The following is a 24,893-nucleotide window of genomic DNA, read 5'->3' on the forward strand; positions in this document are numbered from 1 at the left end:
AAACTTCAGAGGTAAATTATTACCGTACGTTTTCACGGTAATAACATTTTTTTTTCTTGTTCCGGTGCTCTTCCTTAATTCCACTGTATTTCTAATGCCAAAATTACGTCATCTGGAACCTGTCACCGATGCTTCTCAGTGGAATGCGTGGATCAATGGTTCTTAAATATCCGCATATCAGTTTGATTCCTCCTGGCACTTGCAGACTCATAACTGCCCTTTCTCCAATTATAGAATATCAGGTATGTAGCCATATGTGAGGTACTACGAACTTCTTTACATCTGATTATTTCCGCTACGTGACGTCCACTTATATTCACAATTATCCGCGGACGAGCACTTGGTGGACTAGATATACTGCAAATACAAACATCTGTATTCTTTCTACTGTTGTCAGTCATTTTACATTGCAAATTTGGCAATTTCAGTTCCGGAACTGGCATTTGCTTTCTAGCACTTCCACATGGAGACAAATTCCAACAAATGAAACCGTTATATTTTGCCAGCAGCTGGTAATGCGAGTATTGAACGCTGAATGGTAATTCTCTTTCAATGTGGGCGTCATTCCCTCAGTTTACCGGTACATCGAACATTTAACATCACATTTCATGAATATTTAAAAACAATTACATAAGCAGACATTCATTACCTCTGGCCAAACTTGCAGATAAATGAACGCATCGACATAATCATTACGTCAGCCACCTCAATGCCTTGCTGCTGGATTGTGTAATGTGTGCGTTACAGAAAGAGTCAAAACCGAGAAAGTGAACACAAACAACTATGTGGCTGAAAAAGGATCATGTTTATTAACAGGCATTTTAAATTTGTTTTAGATGTTTAATCCTCTTCCTGCTCCACGACAGTGCTTTTCTCGCTGACATATATCCCATCCAGAAACTTCCGGATATCCTTCTTCCTCACTGTGGTGGCTTGCTGGATTAGTGCAGCTGACGGAGAGACGGAGAGAGGCGGCGTGAGAAACAGGGGAAAAACAGCGTCAATGCAAACACAAGGTGGTGGGAAGGGTTAACTTATACATGGTATCTATAGCATATATACATAAGAGGTAGGTCCATAGCTTCAAAACAGGAAAAACAGCCAATGTCTAATTTCTATTGAACGATACAAACAGCACAGCTAGTGAAACAATGACCGCTGAGACTGGTGATGCTGCGTTAACCATGCTTACTGTGTGGAAAGTTAAGGCTGGTAGAACTGAGGAAAATGTTAGTCTGTCCAGAGTTGACGTGCAGTGAAGAAAAGCTTTAGACACAAGCGGACAAAAATCCACGCAATGAAACACATATGAGTTGTAATACTGTGATGGTATGATAGATAACATAACAGGCTAAACCACCTTGCACTGCACATGAAGCATTTGGCACATTGTGAATGAAAGGCCCGCAGACAACAGGACCAAAAAAAAAAAAAAAAAAAAAAAGAAAAGAAAAGAAAGAAAAGGAACGGACGAAGCAGAACGAAAAGACAAAAATGAGACTCCCGCGATGACAAAAGAAAGCAGAAGAAACGGGAGGGAGAGAGAGAGAGAGAGACAGGGAAAGGGGAAAAAAAACGGTCTGGCGGCTTCTTTAGGCCCGTGGTCGCGGGCTCTTTCTAACCTCTACTGTTTAGGCCTCGGGTTCCACTACCGTTCCTTTCTCAGACACGTAAATACCGTCCAAGAATTTTCTGATATCCTTATTTTTGACTGTGGTTGCCTGCTGGATCAGGGCAGCTGAAAAGACACACACACTACGGAGGTGAGCAACAACATGCAAACACACACACACACACACATAGGAAGACCAATTCCTTCACTCACACTCACATTCATACCTTAGGGAATGGTGATTTTTAAAACAAAAAAAACAACATCCCTCAGGGTCACACACTGATATTATGCAATTAGAAAAGATGGGAACGCCCCAAAATGTACATTAGTCATAATATCACAGGACAACTGGGGGCTAGGGTCATAATGGTTATGAACATTTAGGGTTTGTGGATGTGGACCTGATTATAGTGAGCATGGGGGGAGGGGCGGGGAACAGCTTAAAGTCTATAAGGTCCAAAAAACAAAACACAAAGCACATTACGACTTAGGAATTTACTCCGTAGCTTGCATCAAGCAGGGGGATGGGAAAAGTTGTCAGGGACAGTTGGGAAATGGTTATGGGAAGGTCTCTATCCAGGATGTACAAATTTCACCCAGCAATCAGTCAAGTGAAACAGCATAGTCCCTGTGTGTGTGTGCCCGTGTGTCAACAAGGGACATGCAGTAGGATATCAGATATTTGACCGCTCTGGTTTTAATAGTCGCTCGTGTGAGTTTATTAAGAGAATAAACTCACATGGAAGAATTCCTACAAATATTCTGGGATTAAGAACCTCTTTACAGATCTCTTGAGATTTTGCGTTCGTGAATAGGTGTGAGTGGACCATAAATTACTGACGGTACGGGAGAGAACCTGGAAACGTTATGTTTGGTGCTTGAGCTGTAAGGCAAGATTCATGGTTAGAGGAAATGATGTTGGCACTGTAGGAGACCATGTGTGGCACAAAGGTGAGCCCTTAATACTGTGGGGAAGATTCATTTAGAATCAAGGCATCGCTATGTGTGGAGTAACACTGCACTTAAGCTGGGAAAGGATTGGTTAAAACATGTCATTCATGTCGGATTCCCTGCGACTACTTCAAGTATCAAATCAGTGGATCCATGGTGAAATCGGGACAAGAAGTCAGTCACTATTCGTGTGTGTGCGTGTGTGTGAAGGGTAGAAAGACGGCTCACCGGAATTTGACACCAGCTCAATGTCATTACCCTCCAGAACCAACTCGTCTTTCTGGGCTGCTGACACTGTGCAGGACACGCCTACAGGTGAGAAATAAGACAGGGACAGTTACACACTTTATCACAAGCCTCGTTACACTAACGTCGCTGTGATCAGTCCGAACGCGCAGCTTCTAGTGACGTGCTGTCAGGCCGGACCATCGTTTACATAAATATCATATAAACTTGTCCAAAAATAGTTCAGACACGGCTCAAAGAATAACCTATTCACTCAGATCCATGCCACCTCAAGTAAAAATCCCTGAGACCAATCCAACAGCATTCTTATGGCATTCAACAGGCACCATCCCTTTATCTACAGACATAAACTTGACAGGACCAATCAAGAGGCCCTGACAGCTTTCTCATTACGGATAATTAGGTTAAAAAAAAACAAAACGAAGTCACATTTTCATTCTGTAAACTATGACTGGAGCACTGTCATCAGAATGGGCTTATTCAATCCCACACGTCCTGTACAGACAGCAACGTAAGGCTTTATGCCTGTCATCCCATAGATTAGTGAGCTTTGTACTCACTGCCCCGACACATACACTCAGATGGGCTGTTCCACTACGCTGAGCCTCTAAAAGACACACACACACACACACGGTACCTGGCCTCATGCGCACTCGACGGATGTACTTCTCTCCCAGGAAGTTCCTGATCTCCACCAGACTTCCATTCTCCTGCATGACCACGTTGATGGGGAAATGGGCATAGACGGAACGCATCTTGTACCGGAAACCCTGAACACACAAACACACGCGCGATCAGTCCGGCATCATGACCACATCCAAAAACCTGACAAGAACTGTTTGATCAGAGAACCACACACGCACTAAACAACATCAACTCCTGAAGGTACACTGACAAAATCTTAAGACTGGTGGTAGACAAGTCTGGCTGTATACTTCCAGTTTGATCTCTCAGTTATTTCACACAAACTCAGGGTCCTCACCAAGGTGACGCCCTTGATCATGTTCTGGACGTGGCTGCAGATGGTACGAACGGTGGCAAGCTCCTTCCTGTTACCCCACCATTTTTCCACACGGAGCTACACACAAAACACAATTTACACAACTTAACATTGCTCTGAAGAGAAACAACACTCCCTCCTTTGGGAGCATCAGAGACCACATGGGGATAATGCACAAGTGAGTATTAAATTAACATTAATCAAGATGTTGAAACTAACTCTGATCACATATCTATAGAGTGTATCTATAATACAATGCAAACATCAGTGAGGAGAAGAAACGGCCATTCACTTACCTTCTTCTGTTTTTTGCCAAGCAGACTGAGCTCCAGGTTAATGTGGTTGAACTCCCGTCTCAGAGTGCCACGGGGCCCCTTCACGATAACCGTGCGCCCCTTCAACGACACTTCGACTGCACAAAACCACAGAAACGAGAATATGAACGGGACGCCCGGGCATATGCCAAAGCGGTCTAAACTAAAGGAGCGCTGAGAAGCGTTACGCTAACTAGCTAATGACCGAGATGACATACCGTTGTCGGGGATGTCGACAGTCTGGTTGCTGAGAATGGTCTTCATTCTGTTGGACAGGACAGAAAAAAGAATTCAGTAAGCAGACCTTGATGTTCTACCAATTCTCCGTGTTAGTTTGTGAGGGCCAGCTAGCATTGACATCAACCCGGCATCGCTCTCTAATTTCAACTGAGGTTAAAGAACTACGACCGACCCCGTGATCTCTTACAGCATACATAAACACTTTGGGGAGACATTCAGTGACGGCCCGGCAACTACGTTTCCATTATAACACTTTGTTCATTTATTTCAACTAAAAGGCACAAAGCCGAGGCCCGACAACTGCCAGCTAGCTGATGAATACACATTGACTAAGGGGCCATCGCACAAGTGGTATCAATGTTTAAATAGACAATATAACGACACGTATGATTGTTATAACTTATAGAGTATGTCGGATGACACATACAGGACATCGATTGTATAAAAACGACAGATTACACTTGATTGAAAGTGCTTGAGTTTCGGCTACGCCATGTTCTTACCTCGCTGATTACGGAGGAAAGGAAGGAGGAAGGACGTCAGCACGCAGTTGTAGAGTCTACGTGTTTGCATCATAACTTGTGGACAGCAAACATCAGGGTTGATAAATCAATGATCGATTCAATTCAACTTGGAATAAAGTACTTTAATAAAACTGCAGTCAAACTAAATTACCTTTAAGTGACAAGACTGAAAAACGAAATTAATCGGTTATTGATACTAATTAAAAACGTGGACGTTCAGGGACAACCCCCCCCCCACACACACTTCGTTCAAAAAACTACGTTCGGCCTCACTAATTGATAGCAGAGCTGTGTTGTCAATGACAGACTTCAGTAACCTGGAGTTATGGCGTTGGTGAAACACAGCTATGTTGTAGCGGGGCGCTTTCCATGTAGCCACTTATTTTTAAAACACAAAGGCTTCGAAATACCACGTGTAAGTATATCTGTTAGACTGCCTGACGGTACAGTAACGTCTGTTCGATTGCTCTCTGAATAACATGGATAAATTACCTTGCTACTCATTTTCGGTAGTCTAGCTAGCATGTTAGCGAACAAATTGACTTAGGCCGGGGGTTACTTACATAGCCAGCTAGAATTTACCACTGTGCGTTTATATTCACATTGATGTTGCACAGGTCTTAATAGAAAGGCCGATTGTCTTTCACGTCTAATTAACACAGAACTACATGTAATTTGTTCACTTGAATTAGATAACCATGTTAGCTAATCATTCTACCTTCTGCTGGCATTTATCCTTGTTACTTCTGAATATTCGCAGGTCTACGCCAGCAGTTTGACTAATGCAACAAACAGAGCCCCAACCCTGAAGGAAAGAAAGCAAGAAATAAAAGAAGACGGACTCAACCTACAGGACTTCATATCAGGAGACCTATCAGAGAAAAACAAGTGGGAGGAATATCGAGGAAACTTAAAGCGACAGAAAGGAGAACGGTGAGACAGCTCATTTAAAAGAGAGTACAGTGTCAAAACTAATCACAAAGACCGTGACATTCAGTTCGTTTCAACCACTTCAAATACAGTTTCACCGTTTACTCTCAAATCACATCATATCTCAGTGTTGTTTTGACTGTGCTCCGTCCGTATGCGTTAAATGTACCAGACTACTACAAATTAATTGTAAAAGTGCTGTCGCATAATCAATGGAGAGCTAATATGTCCGTCTAACGCTGAACAACTGTTTGGATTTGGACTTTCAACAAAAGTTTGTTATCATGTCTGGCCAAGGACGGGGTGATGAGATTGACATTTTTAAACCTTGACTCTTGAAACAGACGTCGCTAGACTCATTTGTGGAGAAACGTTTGACAGTCATGCATTTCAACATTCTTATCAATTACGTGAACACACACTGATATGGGGATGGGAGGGGGGTGGCAGTCGGAGAGTAAACTGTACATTGTGTTTTGTTTTAGACTGAGATTACCACCATGGCTGAAGACAGAGATTCCCATTGGGAAAAACTACAACAGACTGAAGAATACTCTAAGAGAGCTGAACTTGCACACGGTCAGTTAAAGATCAAACAGACCGATAGAATGTCTGTACTGTAATCACTGACATCACTGTATCCGTCAGATGCATACAACGCCATGTCGGTTTCCCTAGCAGTAAAATTACAATCCTAAATTATTGCATGCATGAGCAGAGAAACATAGTAACGCTCAGCAGTGACTGTCTGTGACATGTGTGTTCAAGGTGCAGAACTTTTTTTTTTTTTGGTAACATTAAGGTTGTCATTCTAACATGTTCCTGTATTAGGCTTGTGTTGATCCATGTTCAAAGGTAAAACATGATATTGATTGTTCCTGTCTAAATGTGACCACGGTAAGACATGAAAGACAGTTTAATGATATTTTAATGCTCCAGGTATGTGAGGAGGCCAGGTGTCCAAACATCGGAGAGTGCTGGGGAGGTGGAGAATACTCTACTGCCACTGCAACCATTATGGTGAGTTAGACCGCGCACACACACACACACACACGCAGGTGTATATGATACATATGTCATGGGATATCCCCTCTCCCAAATGTATACCTACTACTCAGAGGCCTGGTTTCATTTGGCATCAATGGTATTTTAGTACAGTATTGTAATGTAGTGTTCTAGTGCTAATATTAGTAATACTAGTACTACTACTCTACTGCACTCTACTTTTTCATTTTTTTCCCCCTGTGTTCTTTTATACATTCCTCCTTTTTATTCTTTTATTCTTCTGTGTTCTTTTAACCGTTTTAATGCACTCAACCTTTTCTTAGTCTCTTATTTTTCTATGACCTTTTATCTGCTCATTTGTAAAGCACTTTGAATTACTTATGTGTATGAATTGTACTAGTCTTAGTAATACTAGTATTGTAGTACTCTAATACTAATACACTATACTAATAGTACACTTGTCTGAAATGAAACTTATAATTTCTCAGTCTGTCTGTCTGACTGTGTGTGTGTGTGTGTGTGTTTAGTTAATGGGTGATACATGTACTCGTGGGTGCCGGTTCTGTTCAGTGAAGACAGCACGGAAGCCGCCGCCTCTGGACCCTGATGAGCCGTATAACACAGCTAAAGCCATCGCTGCCTGGGGATTAGACTACGTGGTTCTCACGTCTGTGGACCGAGATGGTAAGAACAGGCACACGCACTCGCACACGCGCGCACACACACACACACACACAGCACATGGCCAGTTCACCATCTTAACCACAGAACACTGGGAAAGGAACCAAATACTTTACAAAAAATTCATGTTAATAACATATTACTACAAAATGTACAGCTAGGGATGGAAAGATACAGCTGGGATAGAATTAGTAGTGAAACTGAAGTGTTACATTTTTATTGATCTATGTGTGTGTGTTTGTGCGTGTGTGTTTGTTTTGAGCAGACATTCCTGATGGTGGGGCTGAGCACTTTGCAAAGACCGTCTCTAATCTGAAAGAAAGGTACCAAACATACAGTCACACTGTACTTATTCACACAGTTTTGTCAGCCATATAGAGTTATATCAAACACATTCTTCTGAGTCACACCCCCCCCCCCCCCCCCCCCCCACCTCTGTCTCCACCTCCCCTCTCTCAGGAACTCCAGTATTTTGGTGGAGTGTCTGACGCCCGATTTCCGTGGGGATCTATCGGCCGTGGAGAAGATTGCACTGTCAGGACTGGATGTTTATGCCCATAACGTGGAAACAGTCAGGGAACTGCAGAGGTAAGCAGGCCCATTTACGTCACGTATGACTCACCACAGTACCCAGACACAGACGGTTTATTCATTTACACATTCATGGATAGCATTGGACTCCAGACTCTTAACTTTGCCAGACACTTCCACTGAAATCATTACGTATGTGTAGCACAAAGCAGTTTAGTCTCAAGTGGGAAAATAATACACTTAACATGAAATATTCAGGGTTTTTTTTTTTTTTTTTATCATTTTCTATCTTTATCTACAGCCTTTGGAAAAAATTATGCCTGTCTGTGTTGATTTTCAAGCTCTGATGTAATCCGCTTTGCACAGAATAATTGGGTCATATGTTCTCCTCTTACTGCGAAGCTTTATTAAATATACTCACAACGTCCACACGGGGGAGCCAATGGTGTCATCAGATATGGTGAAAATGAACCCCCCCCTTTTAAAAAAAATAGCGTTGGCGGCTGTTTGCTTTGTCTAACCGCTGCAGTACTGATATCCAACAGCAGATGGCGGAAAGAACGATTTACCGTTTTACTCAAGTATTTTCCTTGAATGTAACGACACACAATCGTTAACGAGTTTCTACGTATGACGTTTATAAAGTAAACCGAACAAGTTATTTAACATAACTGTTTGAAGTGAAGTTTTAAATTCAATTAATACCGTAATTATTTTAGATTTTTTTTTAAACTTTTCTTCATGAATAAGGTTGAACACTCATTGACCATCGGTATAACTGAGGTCTCATCGCTCTCATAATTTTAATCTTTGACTCTAAGGTATGTGCGTGACCCGCGGGCTAATTTTGACCAGTCTCTGAGTGTTCTTCGGCACGCTAAATCTGTGAAGCAGAGTCTCCTCACTAAAACATCCATCATGCTTGGCCTTGGAGAGACTGACGCACAGATACACTCTTGCATGAAAGGTAACACACAAACTGCCTGATACACACACAGTCATAGAAGGACTGTCTCTTTTACACACACACACACACACACAGGCAACCAATGTGTTTCTCTCTATTTATTCATTAATTTGTTTGTTTGTTTGTTTTTCTGTCAGAGCTGAGGGACGCTGGCGTCGACTGCTTAACTCTGGGGCAGTACATGCAACCAACAAAACGGCATCTGAAAGTATGACAGAAATCGTTGTACTGTGAAACACAGCTCTTAACTGCAAAACATTACATAAAGCCACCAAAAGCCACCATGACCTAGAGTTCTGTCAGATCTCACAACACAGATGCATCCTGTATAACTTTACCTCAAAACATTATTACACAGTGATGGTCCACTGCACTCTCTGTGGCGTAAACCCAATAACCCAACAAGTTCTATGAGCATATATGTAGCTATTTATGATTGTATTTGGTACAAATCCCTTTCTTTTCCGTATTAGCCGTCACTCTGCAGGGAGTGTTGATTTTAACACTTCACAGTGTTAATTCCAAGTGGGTGTGTATATGAACGTGTGTGTGTGTGTGTGTGTGTTTAGGTGGAGGAGTATGTAACCCCTGAGAAGTTTGCGCACTGGGAGAAGGTAGGGCAGGAGATGGGCTTTGTCTACACAGCCAGCGGACCGTTAGTGCGCTCGTCCTACAAAGCAGGTAAAACAAACAAACACACACACACCCGCACCCGCACACACACCCACAGAATCAGATTTAGAATGCTAGCTCGTACTCTCTCTTGCCGTCACAGGTGAATTCTTCCTGAAGAACCTTCTAGACAAAAGGAAGGCAGCAGCAGCAGCAACAGCGACAGAGTAACATCAACACCGACGTCAAACCCGCCGACACGGAAACCTCTCTCTCTTTTAATCTCCAAATTTCTCTTTTTTTTTTTTTTTTCTGAAACAGCTTTAGGCTTCAGTCTGCTTTGGCCAGAGTAGATTTTGAACATGTCGCAATCAAAGTATTTCACACAGGGTTCGGTTCTCGGCATTCACTGCAAAGTATGTACTTTTTAGCCACACCTCAGAGAACTCTGGTTCTGCTGTTACACATACAGTCACACCTGTAAGTTAAAGTCAAGCCATGTATCGTAAAACATGTACCATATCAATCGTACAGAAAAGGCGTCTGTATACCAGGTAACAGTCGCCGACTGCTGTAGTGGAGAGTGTGTGAGAGAGAGGAAATATGTCAAACAGAAGTTGTTTGTCTACTTGTAACATGCAGAAATAAACCAGTTGTGTATAATTTATCTAACCTATAGATTATTTGTTAAAATGTCTAATAAAATTCTTCACGCAATAATTTTGTTTCAGTTTTAATCTATAAAATATGTATGACAGTTACTGTATATTTGAAAGTGTATTTTAAAAGCAAACTTTGGTGGAAAATTTGTAGGCGCACGGTTATTTCAATGGTCCACTTTTATTTAAGAAATCATGTTTTTTTTTTTTTAAAGTCATTTTCTTTCATATTCGCTGTAAAAATCTGTACAGAAAGAGAAGATTATATAAAAACAGCATATTTGACATACTACTGACAGTTGATTGACGGTTGATTGACAAAGATGGCTCAGGCCAGAGACCGACCTTACAGCAGACAGATTAAATTACAATACTGTAATTCCAAACATAAGACGAAGTGACTGGATTACGACATGGTCCTTATGAATACAGGAGACTGATAAAATAGAAAAAAAACAAACAAACAAACAAATCTTTTTCAGAGTTATGTTGACTGAGGGACAGTGTTTCACTGTATTTCGTTTCCTGACTTCCAGAGAGGGACGGTCGAGCTGAAACGCTACGGTGAGAGTTCTTGGCTCTTAAAAAAAGAGATGTTTGTGCGCAATTTGACCAGAAGCCAACAGAGTTTAAGTTTTAAAAGCCACAGACGCGCTTGGAGTTTGGCTTAGTCTGACTGGGACGTCTATCGAACTTTGGTTTTCTTTACATGTGATTTGTTCAAGCTACTCTGTGTGTGTGTGTGAATGTGTGTGTGTGTGTATGTCCTCCTTTGGCTATCTTGGCATGGCTGGGGATTTACTGAGGCTGAATACTCTCTCTGTTGGACTCTCTCTGCACATGTGTGTGGACGTGAGTGTCACGCTTTGGTTTTTTTGGAGGGAGGTTCGGTCGTGGCTGTGCGAGGTACTCCAGCGGGGGGGGTGTACGGAATCCGAGACGCCGCCACCTTCTTACCGATCGTCTCAATCTATTCAAAAAAGACAGAAAAAAAAAAAAGTAAGTTTTGTGCAGGACAGAAAGTTCAGAGAAAGGCTTTCTTATTAAATAATACTGAGCCCATTCAGGAAACATATGCAGCACATACACTCTCTCTTGTATATACACTTCAGCTGTGTCATTGGGTTGGTGTTGGGGTGTGTGTGTGTGTGTGTACCTGGAATCCCAGAGACTGCAGTTTGGGGTGTAGGTGATCCAGAACTCTTCTCCCGTCGAATATGAAGGCTGGCTTCAGCATCTTATGATAAATCTTCTCATAGTCCAGTTCCTATATTGTATTATATTACAGAGTTATAGAAAAAAAAAGTATAAAAAATAATATCCAAAAACAGGAGGGGGTTTACTATGGATATGTAAAGGGTGTCTTGTAAGGTGAGAGAGAGAGAGAGAGAGAGAGAGAGAGAGAGAGTGTGTGTGTGTGTGTCTCATTACCTTAAACATGTCCCACTCTGTGCAGATAACCAGAGCATGTGCACTCTTACAGGCCTCATATGGGTCTGTTGTTATGGTAACCAGCTCTGACACTAGAGGAGAGGAGAAAAAGTTACTCAGTCATGGTGACACAAAATATCTGAACAACACACACGTGTGTGTGTGTGTGATCTTTGATAGCACAGACCCCTCTGCCTTACATCAGCAGAATTCACTGTTAGAGCAAAAGTCATTCGACTCTTCTTCAGCAAAAGTGAGGTGAATAAGAGACAAGATCGCATTACTGTTTGAATGTCTTCAGCCAATTAAAGTAAAAGTTACTGTACTCTGTTTCTCTGATAGACCTGATGGATATCTGTAACCTTACTGCAATGTATCAAATGCAAAACAAGTGAAAGACAGCCCGTACACGTTCACACACTCTCTCTCTTTCTCACACACACACACACACACACCTCTCTGAGGGTTATCTCCAGAGATGGTGGGATGGGACAGATCTTGTATAATCTGCTCCCTCAGTACTTTGGGGTCATAAATGTGCAGCTTGGCTCCCTCGTCCATTAGATACTTGGAGATATAGATACTGGACGACTCTCTGAAACACACACACACACACACACAGAAAACCCTCCGTTCAGACATGTTGGTTTGAGGCGTAGTCACACAAATCCTGAAAACACAACTCATTTCTGAACTTCATACATAACGGCGCGTTAGGCAGTTTATCTCATTTTTCATTTCTGTAATAAAGTTGTCTACTTTTGGTTCAGGTTACTGAAAAGCACGGCTGAGAGTGTCTGTAGATGAAAAGTCACACTGGTGGCGTGCGAGTGTGACATCACATGAAAGGGAGTGAGTGCATGTGAATAGGTGTGCATATCTAAGTGAGAGGTCACGGGGGGGGGGGGGTCAAACGTGTATAAAAGGAAAGAGAAAGAAGTGTTTCATCTCTTACACACTGAAACACACTGTTTATGATTAACAAGCCTGTTAGTGTGTGTGTGTGTGTACCTGGTGTCTCCCGTGTCTTTTTTAAAGGAGAAGCCAAGGAGCGCGATTTTCTTTCCCGTGACGGTGTTAAACAAACAGTCAATGATTCGACACGCAAACCTGCGTCTCTGATACTCGTTCATATCAATCACCTAGAACAGAGGAAAGAGAGAGAGAGAGAGAGAGAGAGAGAGAGGACTTAAGTACTCAGTTCAAACCCAGTAACTGTGCCGTACATCAGGGCTTCCCTGCAGTAGTCTATGGGCCAGGACCATGCTGCTGGACTGTGAGAACGTAGGGATGGGCATTTTTATTAGTTATAAATGTATTTCATTAAGCACTCTTTGGACAGGGCGTTGTTATACACTCTCACGCACCAACATTATGATAAAATGAGTCTATTATTTGTTTATTTTATCATTTTATCTTTGTCACAGTGGAATGTGCTGGTAGTTAGCCAACATGTAACCCTGTATCTTTTCATGCCAAGACTTGTAGAAAACAGTAGAGTTGAGAATTTTTTATTTCTTTTAACACTGCTTCCTGTGTCCAGGCAATAATGGTGCTTTAAAATATAATTTCATAGGTTAGTTAGGTTAGGTTAATATTTAATTAACCTACTGGGTAATTAAGCTCATCTGATTGGTGGCTAAAAAAAGCTTGGAAACCACTGTGTGTCACAAACAGATTTTCCCATTTTTAAAAAAAAAATATTGATGTTTCATATTTATTTTTTAATATTTTAATATTTGAGTTATGTAGTTGAGTTCTATAGGTGACGCGTAGTGTACCTGTTGCCAGTAGGAGGCGACCTCGGGCAGATTCAGTGCCTCACACAGATACACCAGATTCAGCACATCCTTCTGAAAACAGCTTCCGCCAAATCCTGCACCCACACACATATTTCAGCTTTCAGATATACCTATGTACTAAAGTACATCACACCTCCCCCGCCGCTCTTTGTCTCTCTCACACACACACACACACACACACACACACACTCACACTCACACTCACCCACGCTGGCCTTGAGGAACTTGCTGCCGATTCGCTGGTCCATGCCGATAGCTCGAGCAACTTCCTCCACGTCCGCTCCAGTCGACTCGCACAACGCAGAGATGGAATTAATGCTGCTGATACGCTGGGCGAGAAACGCGTTCGCAGCCTAACACACACACACACACACACACACACACACACACACACACAAACACAGAGTACATAGATGATTCTAGTTACATTCCTGAGCCAAAGGACGACTCTTTCTCTCATACACAAACACACACTCTTACCAGTTTGGAGAGCTCAGAGGACCACGTGTTGGTAGTGATTATCCGCGATTTTGGGACCCAGTGCTCATAGACGGCGCACAGCGCTTGAATTGCCCTTTGACCCTCAGGGGTCTCATCTCCACCAATCAGGACACGGTCCGGCTCCTTGAGGTCACGTACTGCCGTGCCTTCCGCAAGGAACTCTGGGTTTGACAGGACCTGGCGACAGAGAGGATTGTGGGACATCAATCACTCAGAGAAGAGACTTTTATGACACTGACCTGGGGTCAGTTTAGGCCTTTCATTTGTTTAGCGAATCAGTTCAAAGAGAGTCCCGTGTGAGAACCAAGGTTTCTTAGAAGAAATCACCTCAGGACACAAAGCTAAGAGTGAAGCTAATGAGTGGGAATTGAATTTTTTATGGTCTTTGGTCTTGGAATGAGCGCTATTTCCAGGTTGTCTGCGCTTCTAGAATCCATGCCGAGAAAATCTCGGCATGGTTTCTTGATCCAACACTCAGTAATGAAACGGGATTTCATTTTAATTGTGTAACGGTTAGAGCAAACGCTTTAAATGAAACAAAAAAAAAAAATGTTGAAAAATACAGTAAGTATTTACACAGAAGTAAAAAAAAAAACAGAATAAGATAAATGAATAGTGAAATATAGCTTGTTTTTTCTTTTTTTTTTTTTAACTCTTCCTCCCATAACTCCCTGGATGTCTGGGGACTTTTCGATTTCGATACTGCTTGCGAGTCTCAGGTTTACTCTTGCCAAACAGTTCTTTTTTCTTTCCCTTCACTGAGTCTGAATCTGGTACATGTTTCTCATCCGACAACACAACCATCTCATCATCACCTGATTTCTTTCAATGCCCATGTAATAGACAGTTACTGTACATCTCTTAAAAATGGAGAAAGGTTAAGAATAGATTCCAACATTACGGCATTTTCTTTCTGCCCTTGCAATGATTGCTAAGTCAGGCTTGAGCCAAAATCTCGGACTAACATTTACGACGGTAAACTGTGATTATGTGGACAGAATTTGTTTTGTCCGTAAAAAAAAAAAAGAAAAAAAGAATTATTTTATGTTTGAGAAAGTCTTCGTTGAGATGAACTACCATGACACCTTAAAAATCCACTGACATTATATTCAGTCAAAGTCTGGTAGGGTTATACTGGGATAGAGGTTAGGACTGTACTTTTTTCCCCGCTCTCTAGATAACAAAGAGAATATTGACTACTAACTCTGAGTCGACAAGTAGGACAAAGTTACTCCACTTCAACGTGCATCCCGCTTCAGGTGACAACACGCATACACACATCCAGACGTACCTGACGGGTTTATGTCACACTTATAACACACTTATAGCATATCCAGGTAATTTTTTTTTTTTTTTTAGATCAATAGGTCAGTTGACATTTACCATAGTACTGTTTTTATTTATATTCCTGTGAGGGACAGCTGAAGGCTAAACTGTCAACATGCGTCGGCAAACATCTATCACTGTCCTGAGGACATAAAAATTTTGCCAGCTGAGGTTGTAACTGTGTCATACCTGATACTGACAGTTGAGCTTAGTTACTTCCTCGCATTACTGTTGTTAACTCACACTCAGAATTGAGAAGACAGCAGAGCAAACGACAGAGTAAACACTGTTGCTTATCTACGGCCTATTTCATTTCTTTGGGCTATGTTAACCGACGTAAACAAATTTACCAACTGATCACAAATGGGAAGGTACTTACAACCGACAAATTTACAAACTGATCACAAATGGGAAGGTACTTACAACCGACTCATAACCATTTCACACAAATAGCTGTCATGTAATATACACTATACAGCACATTTCAGCTGTAATTCATTTCAGTTAACGAATGCTCGTTTTGGTTGTGTAATAGTTATACATTTCTAAGTACAATTTAATGAAGAGGCCTTTCTGTAATGGTGCAAACAAACACATACACATACACACACACACACCTGGAGGTTAAGGCTGGGTTTGGTGTTAGCGTCAAAGATTCGGCGAATGCTCTCTGCGGCGCGAACGGGCACCGTGCTCTTTTCCGTTACGATCTTGTATCCGTCCGAAACCTGCACAATCCTTCTGGCACAGGCTTCGATAAACTTCAGGTCTGCCGCACGACCTTTTCCCATTCCGTACGTCTTAGTGGGGGTGTTCACCTGACAGGGCCCAAAATAAAGACAAAAACATTTAACACCCTCTCTCTCAGACGCACGCACACACACACGCACACTCCAGTACAGAAAGAGAGTGTGTCTTTGCTTATTGGTTTACTAAAGAAGACATTTTCTTCTGAAACTCTGGCATAAAATCAGAGACAGTTCTGTGAATGATGTGCGATATTAGGTCATTATTATGTTACTGAGGGAGGAAAGGTTTAACTAACCGAAATAAAGACCAGATCTGCCTCTTTAATGGCTGAATCAATGTCGGTGGAGAAGAACAGGTTCTTTCCCCTACAGGACATCACCACTTCATCAAGACCGGGCTGGAGGAGGGAAAGGGGAGTGACGGTAATTGTTTAGAGATTTACAAACCAACACACAGTCCATTCTTTTATTGATTCAACTATCGTATAGAAAATATACCTTAGGACACCCACGTATCGAATATTGATAATACATCACATAGGGTGATGTACAGAACCACAGAGTTTTGTTAAACTGTTCTGCGGCTTTACCTCGTAAATTGGCAGATTATCTGAGTTCCAGGCTTTGATTCGGGAGTCGTTCACGTCCACCACAGTCACCCGAATCTCCGGGCACATATTGGCAATGACGCTGCAAGTCGGACCTCCTACATAGCCGGCGCCTATACAGCATATCTTCTTAATTTGAAACATCTGAGAGAGAGAGGGAGATAAGTGAAAGATTAAGTGACTAACAGAGAGAAAGTGCCGAATGTGAGGAGTCATAAAGATGACAACACCGTCCCCTGACGTAGTCTATTTAACGTTAACGGTCCGCGTAGAAGATTTATTGACTCAGCTACCCTGTTAAGTGAATTAAGAACAATGCGCCGCTTTGTACGCGAAATTACGTCTGGCTATATCGTGTTGCAAGATCCCAGGAACAATTTAAAACTTGTGTTCCTTGCCCCAGCACGTGTCGACGAGTCTGTAAAGCAGGATGTTAGTAGTACATCTTAACAAATATCAAATGAGTAAGATTATACTAACTGATCAAAAATAATAGATTGTGACTGGAACAACACTGAGCGAAATCAAACAGTCAACATCGCATCGATAAATACAAGTAGGCTATCTGCAGCTACGTCAACATTTTCACTTAAGATATGCACACAAAACGTATAACAAGCGAGCGTAAAAGTGATAACTTTTGTCGAGATTTATTATTGAAAGAGCAAAAATCAGTCTTAGCTCACATCATGGTAGCACAGTAACGTCAGTTCCACATCCAGCTTGAAAAGATAAACTTTAATTCTTTTCATCTTACCTTGTCTTTCAATAAGGCAATGGTAGGACCTGCGGAACAACTGAGTGACTTTAAGAGACCCAAAACGGGGTATTCTGGTAAAGTTAATGTGTCCTCTGTTCTTGAAGCTAGATCACTCTGAATGAATCAGTTACTCTGTGCTGTAAACTCTTTAAACACCCACACCCACCTGAACTAAGAGACACACTGAGGAGGTAAGAGTACTCAGTTTCCGGATTACTAAGTGTCAAAATAAAAGTCTATGATGAAACCAATGCCATGTCGCCCTCCAAAACACAATGGTTTTTAGTAATGCAAATGAGTAAAACACAATATATTTGCGATGAGTACATTTAATAAACATATTCAGGATATTTTGAAAATTTATTTGGTCATGTGGATTATGCTGGTAACATGTTTGAGAGATGTAATGTGCTACACACATATTCATGAGATGTATGTACATATATGTACTTAAAATGTTTCCAGTACTTTTATTCCTCCACTGAGCTGTGTATTTCATTTAATATAAAATAAAAACTGCGAGGGCAGCTTACATGAAATTAACCGAATTTTAATTCTTTGTCCTTGATCTACTGCATTTTCAAAAGCATCTCAGTATACTGCTTGAGCGTTGTATCAACCTACAAATAGCCCTCTACTTAATTATAAACCAATGTAATATAATCTATAACTTATTCAATATAATTTCATGGCAATTTTGTTAAGGACAGTTAGGAATTTTTTTGGGTGACTTTTGTATTGACAAAATAATTCGTAATTTGAGAGGGTCTGTTTTGCCACGTTGTTTGGAACGAAGAGGCTTTTAAAACCAATCAGTGTCTACAACGTCATACCAACGCAAACAATACGCATGTATGACTCTGTGGGCCTTTTCCCTAATAACTGTGTCATGATTATGAATAAGTTCAAAGGGGCATTTTCGCAGATTTTCGAGACACAAACGTCTAAAGAACAGACAAGAGCTAGAAGTAGTCGAATAACTCATATTTATTTGTGGTATGAAAAGTGCATAGTGGAAGCCCTTTGTCGTGTTGAGTATTGAGTCTCATCGATAAAAAGTTATTATTGACCCATGCTTGAAGCAAAGGACAATCCCCATTTCTCCCTCTGCTACAGTAAGGACAAATAGCCATAAATAATGAACATACCATCAATGAATTACACTGCGACAGGTATTTACCGCTCTCCACAACCGAAGCGTAGTCATTTAAGTTATCTAAAAATGCATGGATTCAATTCATCATTATAGAAAAAAAGAAAAACGTTAAGTACGTTTTTTTTTCCATTATAGACTGGGCGTCATGACTCAGATTTCACGAGTGCCAACTTTGACCGAAAAAAAAAGGAGACGACAGCCTCATCCATAAACTAGGCGTCGTAACAAGCGCTGAGTAGCGGTAGGGCAAAGGCTAGACACTAGATACTCCATTATAAAAGAAAACTCAAAGGTAGGCGTATACAATGTTGTCTCCAAAGGTTGGTCCGGCTGTTTTATGAAAGAAACCCCCTAATTTAGCGCTGAATTTTATCAGACAAACAGGTTCTTCAACAAATAAGTGACAGTCTATACCCGTGACAATAAAAAAGGATGTCTTGAGGGGTATTCTGTAAGGCAGGACCTTTCAGTTAGCCAAATTTCCGGAGGGTGGGGGTATTGGGGTGGATCGTAACTGTCCAAGCGGCCTGTTCCTTAACGGCTCCCCTGTTAGATGGTTATCTGGCTAACTGAAATTGAAGACAAGTTGAAAGTTGAAAAGCCCTGTATTACACTATATATAAGACAATACATATGTTTAACGTGTACAATTCATTTTAAGATACACAACTGTTGAATACATGTTCATAAAATTCCATTTCTAATTTGATATGGTGTACTGAAATAAATGAATTACTATTTGGTAGGTGAAAATGAACTTTTAAGGGACAAAAAAAAATGACAATCACTTGACTTTCCAATCAGTAAGAATTACCCTCACATTTAAACGCATTTACTTTGTGAGAATGAATTTTTCTTACTGGCCTTGAGCAAACACTATTGTTCAGTAGTCTAGATATCTAGATAGACAGGACACAAAATATGATCGAAGTTACAAGTAGACTTCAATGAGGACACCTGAAGGCTCACAGAAAAACTTGATTCTGATTTTTTTTTTTTAGCCTAAAACCAGGCTTTTCTGCCACAAGTTCTTAAAACCCCTTAACGGCAATGAAATGAACAGAGGCAACACCAACAACAATTTCTAGAGTTCACAACAAAGGCTGAATTCACAAAGAAGATCACTTTTAAAGAAAATGATTTAACTGTCAGAAGCAGACAATGGGTCAGACTGAGTCACTGTCTTGTCATTTTTTCCGGCATGAGTCTGAAATGTGGAGAGAACATACGATGCAGTACCGAGGTCCAGTAAGCTACATTATCTTATGACCTCACATATTACAGCCTGAGATTATAACATGGCTGTGGAATGTGAAGAAACCTCCACCCTGTGAGAAATCTTATCACCACTTCTGCTTAAAACTATGCTATAAAAAAATCTTTTTTTTTTTTTTTTTTGTTTTTTTGTCACCAAGGCCAACGGTTTCCATCCCAAATAAAAACATTGCCTTCCAAACTATTAACACAGAACGCTTTCTTCAACTTCAAGAGAAACAACGTTCGAATTCCACAGTCAAAATGTCAAATCTGCACTAAGATTTAGATTCCGCCGGTCCTTTAGTCAGGAACTGTAATATCCCTCCCAATGCCACTATTAATTCTTGCAGAACATTTCAATGTGTACGTGTAGACTCACAAAAAGTCCAACGAATCTCACGAAAGTCTCACGAAAGAAGTAAAAAAAACCCAGAAAACTTGTGCCCTCAGAAACTTCTCTCAAGAGACTTTGTCGTGTCCAAATTCACATCCATTTCAAATGAAATTTACTTTGGGATTAAAGACCCATTTTTCCTCTTTTTTTTTTTTGTTCTTCGTGTTAAATTGCTTTGTACTGAAACCCACCCTCTAGCCAAGGAAAGGATCAGCCTTACTATGAAAACAAAGATAGAGAATCAGAAACTAGAGAAAATTTAATTGGTTGATCGGGTAAACGGCAAAAGACAATCTAGGTAACGGTAGCTGATTGGGTCTGGGAGGGGTCAGAGGTCGTACAAGGTCAGGTCCAGGTCGTTGGCCGTCGGTAGAACTTTGGCGTCCTGGTTCTGACGCTAGTCCACAGGTGGGGCTGGTGGTTCTCTACCATGATTCTAAACAAAAACACAACACATATTTTTTTTCAGTTAATAAAAAGAAAAATTGAACAAATAGGTGATTACTGATCACGGACCATGGAGATTGGAAGATCTGACTGATTATGGATCACTCACATTGCGAGGCCCCATGGGCTTGGTTCCGACCCCAGGACCTCTCAAACTGCTAGGGCGGAACAGGAACAGGACGAAGGCCAGCACCATCCATCCCATAATAATCATGGGCAGGGTGAGATCGCCTCCGGTCGTAGAACTCGGCCCGGGCACTGCACGTGGACAGAGAGATACACAGGGTTTAATGAGCACACACGCAGCTGCGTAACACGCTTGACTGACTGACTGATGGATATACGTACACTCCTGAAGGCACTCAGTATCTGTGCAGTACGCCTGGGACTGTCTCAGCTGAGGAAAGAATTAAGGAAACCGTCTTAGATGTGCATGCAGTAACATAGCAGCAATAAAAAAAAAAAAAAAACACCCAGCTGAGGAAGCTGTCGATACGCTACCACTGTGAATTCCTCATCTCCGTTCTCACAGACACAATGTTTCTCTGAGGTTACCCTTAAGATGAGGGACTGAGATAACGTACCGCAAATATATGACGTTAGAAATAAGTAAGAGAGTTGTATGTGGAGTTCGCGAATATTTTTTGTTATGAAAATCTTCAGAAAGAGGAATTATATCTGCAGTAGTTCCACAGGAAATGTTGAGTTGGATGACCTCAGTTTTAGTTAACAACGCATCGGGGAGAAGTTGGTTTCTTGAAGTGAGAAATATTTCAAGTGTCTGTGGGCAGTGGCTCCCTCTACTGATAAGGCAATGAAGATCGGGCGATAAAATCATTCAGGCTGTCTTGGACAACAAGAAAACGCCCTGCTTATTTGCAGACCAATCAGATGAATGCTTTCATCTATTTACACCAATCAGGTTTCTTAGATACTGCAAATCATCTGCAGACCCCTCCCAAGTTTTGCTCTGCTTTCTCACTGGAGTAAATGACAGAGCTACGGTCAAAACTCTGTCATCTAGAGCATTGTTGTGCTTTTAGCTAAAAGTACAATATGATTCTCGGTCACTGGAGCTTTCCGTTGTTACCCACGTAAACAATGAAAGGGTGTGTACCACTGACTGTATCAAAATTCTTTTTCTCTCTCTCTCTTTCTCTTTCTATCTCTCTCAAAACATCTCGGGTGTCAGTCTTTTGTTCCTGCTCTTCTAAGAAAAGACAACGAAATGCAAAAAGTTGATTGCAAGACAGTCTAATCCCTGTAATCTGATATACTTGTATGAGAGAGAAAGAGACAGGTATGAATAACTTAAACTGATGAGACAAGAGGAACCAGAATATAGGGGGGAAAAAAAGTAAAAACCCTCTCTTTCTCTGTCTCAGCAAGTGTGCATCAAGGAATCTGAACTCTAAAAATTCACTCAAAGTAACTAGACTGTACTGAGAAGCACATGGAAAGTGGTTGTTGTGTCTGGCTTTTCAGCAGATGTCTAGGTCACACACCACCGAGATGGATAACGCTCAGTCTACTTTAGCTACTGCAGAGCAACATAAAGGTCTGTGCATGAGTAAAAGAGAGAAAGAAAGAGAGAGATGGAGGGATATAGAGAGAAAGAGAGAGAGGACATCTTACCAGGTTGATGAGTCTCCTCATGGCATGTTCATGAGAGCAGATGCACTCACAGGGATCAAACCCTCCCTCTTCCATACCTTACCTAAAAACAACACACAAACAATATCACACAACATTGTGGGTTTTTTTTGTTGTTGTTGGGGTTTTTTTTTTGCAGAGACATTGTGTAATTAACCTCAATGTCTCATTTCCCCATTTTTCATATATGGGTGTGGATCAAAGTCAAGACTGCTCTCAAGCAGAATTAGACTCAGGTCCATTAATTTAAGACCAAAAAGCATTTAATCCAAAGTTACACATTAATCCAAAATTACAACCTGGAAGTAGCGACACTAGGCTTAGTCTAGAGGTGTCTGATTTCACTCTGTTGAAATTCGGAGGAATGAGGTTTGATGTGGTTTTGGACAACTGTGATAAAACATAGAGGTCACCATTTTCTTTTTTTTACGCAATTTGACTTACTGTTTTCTTAGCATGTCTGCACATGTTTAGCAGTTCGACACATCAGCCAAAATCTCGTGTTTAAAGTAGTTACATCTGATTTTGTCATGAATTTCACTTAACACTGACTGAGAGTGAGACGAATAAAATCAGCATCTTGTCTGATCCAAGTACTGTCCTATTCTACTCCCTTACTGGGTACTTCAGATTTGTAAGAAAATGACATGTCAGTTCTCGTGCAAATTCAAAGCCTTCACTGGGCTTAGTCATGCCCCATCATGTTTCGGCCGTCTGTGGTTATGGTTAGAGCTTCTACTGCTTTCATATAGCTTACATAACCACAAAGATGCTCTAATTTAGCCCCTAGATCAAAACCCCTTACCATGTACCCTCTGCAGATATATCAACTAGCCGTTTCAATGCCTGCGTCTTTCAAGATCAGGTTGCAAACTCCATTTCCGTCTAGAGGAATTCGCTTCCTTAATGAGCTAGGATATGATTAACTGTGTTCCACTCCTAGTCAAGACCATGTCAGACAATTGTACAAGCTCCTCACACGGTGGTACAGCTTTCTGTAAGATGGCGTGTGTTCACTGCTATGAGTCTGAACTAAGATTAGTTTAGACAGCGTTAATACACAGTTTCCTAATGTAAATGAGAAGCAGCAGAACGACAGATGAGTCCGGTTCAGTGTTTGTTTAGGACATCCTGTTCAGCTCCAACCAAGATCGTTGTGCCAAGAATTCGTTTACCTTCACATCTGTCGGAGGCTCAACACTTTTAACACACCAGTGAGGTAACTTTTGGAGTGGCCTCAAGATCTCAGAGTGCAGAAGATTTGGATCTGGATTTCTCTTTATACAAACTAATAAACACAAGGTTCGAACCACGAAAAGAATGAATAATCGGCCCTGCAAGCGTACGAAAACTAAAACTTTCGTTCAGCCGTTGTTGTCCTCTTGTATTTAACTGAAATATTCATCAGTGAATGCACTGAACGCTGAATTTCGTTGAATTAAGTCATTATGCAAATATGCGACGAGGCCGACAGCTGAAACAAATAACCGATCTCATTCTACAAACTTAAATCTTCAGAATCTGCATGAGTGTGTGTATATGTATGCGTGTTAGATGTTTTTTTTAACTGTTGAGCGTCACAGCGCTATTACAAAAATGTCTTTGTCAATTCGAAGACTTCAGCTTCCCTGAAACATGTAAATAAGCCGATGGGCAGAATGTCTGCCGAAGACATACAAAAAAAATCTTAGCAGACTCGATCACTCAAAACACAAGAAAATCAGCCTATTAAACGACAGTGCGTCACAAAATCATTCACATTATGTAACATTACTTAAACGCAACCGTGCTTTGTAAGTAAAAGTCGCAACAACAGAACGATAAAAATCAATAACATGGTCTTTGATCTCACCGATTATTCGATGGTTCAGGCAAAGTAATAAACCAGTTAGTTCAAGATATGCTGGCCTAATTTTTATATAATTCCTGATCGCAAAGCCAAAAACATAAAGGAGAACTGGTAGCTTACATATAGCGTCGAAAACTACCACACTCCTATGTTTGGCATGCAATCGCAGCTCCGGCTACTGTTCCGTCTGTTTTGATAGCGTAGATAAACGAGCGCAGGCGTGAGGGCCACGTCACTGGATCACGCAAGATATCCGGGAGCTTGACAGCACCCCATGCAACACCGTTGCTTTTCTCATCATGTGGACAGCGGATTCACTAAGTGATGCAACATCGCTAGTCTGCTGGCAAATCAGCATGAAACGCGAGGTGAGGACGGCTGAACAGTAACGCCCAAATTCGTCGGTCCTGTCATCATCCGCATGCTTGAAGGAGCTTTTTTTTCGCTTTCATTACCTATATGAAAACACTAACATGATTTGGATCGCATGACTTAAATTACGCGAATGTTAAGCTGTTCATCTCAAATTAACTGCAGTTGATTAATTGTCACTGACCTAACTGTACTGTGCTGTACTCAAACAAATCGATTTGTTGTTCAAGTAATCTAAAACAAAATTTGACTTTCTTCTCAAATATGATCTTTTGAGGTGTCATCCAGTACACATTCTTAACTGTTCTGGAAA

The 24,893-nt window shown here is 41.2% G+C and overlaps 4 protein-coding genes across 5 annotated transcripts; 1 reads left to right on the top strand and 3 right to left on the bottom strand.

The window, feature by feature from the left end:
- Window positions 1-874: 874 nt before the first annotated feature.
- rpl9 (ribosomal protein L9) lies at window positions 875-4,904 on the bottom strand. Its single transcript, XM_030787945.1, has 8 exons — window positions 4,870-4,904; window positions 4,345-4,391; window positions 4,109-4,224; window positions 3,795-3,890; window positions 3,450-3,582; window positions 2,795-2,875; window positions 1,623-1,738; window positions 875-950 (listed from the first exon to the last, which is right to left on the bottom strand). Exons 2-7 carry the CDS (start codon window positions 4,388-4,390, stop codon window positions 1,632-1,634), a joined length of 579 nt encoding a protein of 192 aa, XP_030643805.1. The 5' UTR covers window position 4,391; window positions 4,870-4,904; the 3' UTR covers window positions 875-950; window positions 1,623-1,631.
- Window positions 4,905-5,215: 311 nt separating this feature from the next.
- On the top strand, window positions 5,216-10,330 carry lias (lipoic acid synthetase). Its single transcript, XM_030788012.1, has 11 exons — window positions 5,216-5,305; window positions 5,651-5,823; window positions 6,306-6,399; window positions 6,760-6,840; window positions 7,353-7,509; window positions 7,772-7,829; window positions 7,966-8,094; window positions 8,859-9,004; window positions 9,142-9,212; window positions 9,574-9,685; window positions 9,780-10,330. The coding sequence occupies exons 1-11, from the start codon at window positions 5,216-5,218 to the stop codon at window positions 9,845-9,847; spliced, it is 1,179 nt and encodes a 392-aa protein (XP_030643872.1). The 3' UTR covers window positions 9,848-10,330.
- Window positions 10,331-10,437: 107 nt separating this feature from the next.
- On the bottom strand, window positions 10,438-17,555 carry ugdh (UDP-glucose 6-dehydrogenase). The gene is made up of 12 exons (XM_030788154.1): window positions 17,450-17,555; window positions 16,675-16,836; window positions 16,381-16,482; window positions 15,953-16,153; window positions 13,989-14,186; window positions 13,714-13,861; window positions 13,488-13,582; window positions 12,718-12,848; window positions 12,162-12,301; window positions 11,707-11,798; window positions 11,432-11,542; window positions 10,438-11,245 (listed from the first exon to the last, which is right to left on the bottom strand). The coding sequence occupies exons 2-12, from the start codon at window positions 16,834-16,836 to the stop codon at window positions 11,135-11,137; spliced, it is 1,491 nt and encodes a 496-aa protein (XP_030644014.1). The 5' UTR covers window positions 17,450-17,555; the 3' UTR covers window positions 10,438-11,134.
- An 866-nt stretch (window positions 17,556-18,421) lies between these two features.
- smim14 (small integral membrane protein 14) lies at window positions 18,422-24,415 on the bottom strand. 2 transcript variants are annotated; one of them, XM_030787961.1, is made up of 5 exons: window positions 24,212-24,415; window positions 22,342-22,422; window positions 21,055-21,103; window positions 20,816-20,964; window positions 18,422-20,695 (listed from the first exon to the last, which is right to left on the bottom strand). In XM_030787961.1, exons 2-5 carry the CDS (start codon window positions 22,414-22,416, stop codon window positions 20,657-20,659), a joined length of 312 nt encoding a protein of 103 aa, XP_030643821.1. In that variant the 5' UTR covers window positions 22,417-22,422; window positions 24,212-24,415; the 3' UTR covers window positions 18,422-20,656. The 2 variants fall into 2 exon arrangements, with proteins under 2 accessions (XP_030643821.1, XP_030643819.1); XM_030787959.1 differs by having other exon boundaries at window positions 22,342-22,423; window positions 24,329-24,409.
- Between the last annotated feature and the right edge of the window lie 478 nt (window positions 24,416-24,893).

The sequence above is a fragment of the Chanos chanos genome, chromosome 11 (assembly GCF_902362185.1).
Source record: "Chanos chanos chromosome 11, fChaCha1.1, whole genome shotgun sequence".
In the NCBI taxonomy this organism is placed as follows: Eukaryota; Metazoa; Chordata; class Actinopteri; order Gonorynchiformes; family Chanidae; genus Chanos; species Chanos chanos.

What these genes read in the sequence shown, in the direction of transcription:
- smim14 (XM_030787961.1), bottom strand. Translation starts at nt 22,416, where the DNA reads ATGGAAGAGGGAGGGTTTGATCCCTGTGAGTGCATCTGCTCTCATGAA. An exon ending in TGAGGAGACTCATCAACCTG is followed by an intron (nt 21,104 to 22,341) that starts GTAAGATGTCCT and finishes TTCTTTCCTCAG; the next exon opens with CTGAGACAGTCCCAGGCGTA. An exon ending in TACTGAGTGCCTTCAGGAGT is followed by an intron (nt 20,965 to 21,054) that starts GTACGTATATCC and finishes GTCCACGTGCAG; the next exon opens with TGCCCGGGCCGAGTTCTACG.
- ugdh (XM_030788154.1), bottom strand. Translation starts at nt 16,836, where the DNA reads ATGTTTCAAATTAAGAAGATATGCTGTATAGGCGCCGGCTATGTAGGA. An exon ending in CAGAGTGGGACATGTTTAAG is followed by an intron (nt 11,543 to 11,706) that starts GTAATGAGACAC and finishes AATACAATATAG; the next exon opens with GAACTGGACTATGAGAAGAT. An exon ending in TGCAGTCTCTGGGATTCCAG is followed by an intron (nt 11,246 to 11,431) that starts GTACACACACAC and finishes TTTTTTGAATAG; the next exon opens with ATTGAGACGATCGGTAAGAA.
- rpl9 (XM_030787945.1), bottom strand. Translation starts at nt 4,390, where the DNA reads ATGAAGACCATTCTCAGCAACCAGACTGTCGACATCCCCGACAACG. An exon ending in TTGGCAAAAAACAGAAGAAG is followed by an intron (nt 3,891 to 4,108) that starts GTAAGTGAATGG and finishes TTTTGTGTGTAG; the next exon opens with CTCCGTGTGGAAAAATGGTG. An exon ending in TGAGCTGGTGTCAAATTCCG is followed by an intron (nt 1,739 to 2,794) that starts GTGAGCCGTCTT and finishes GTGTCTTTTCAG; the next exon opens with CTGCCCTGATCCAGCAGGCA.
- lias (XM_030788012.1), top strand. Translation starts at nt 5,216, where the DNA reads ATGGCGTTGGTGAAACACAGCTATGTTGTAGCGGGGCGCTTTCCATGT. An exon ending in AAGGCTTCGAAATACCACGT is followed by an intron (nt 5,306 to 5,650) that starts GTAAGTATATCT and finishes GAATATTCGCAG; the next exon opens with GTCTACGCCAGCAGTTTGAC. An exon ending in CACGTCTGTGGACCGAGATG is followed by an intron (nt 7,510 to 7,771) that starts GTAAGAACAGGC and finishes TGTTTTGAGCAG; the next exon opens with ACATTCCTGATGGTGGGGCT.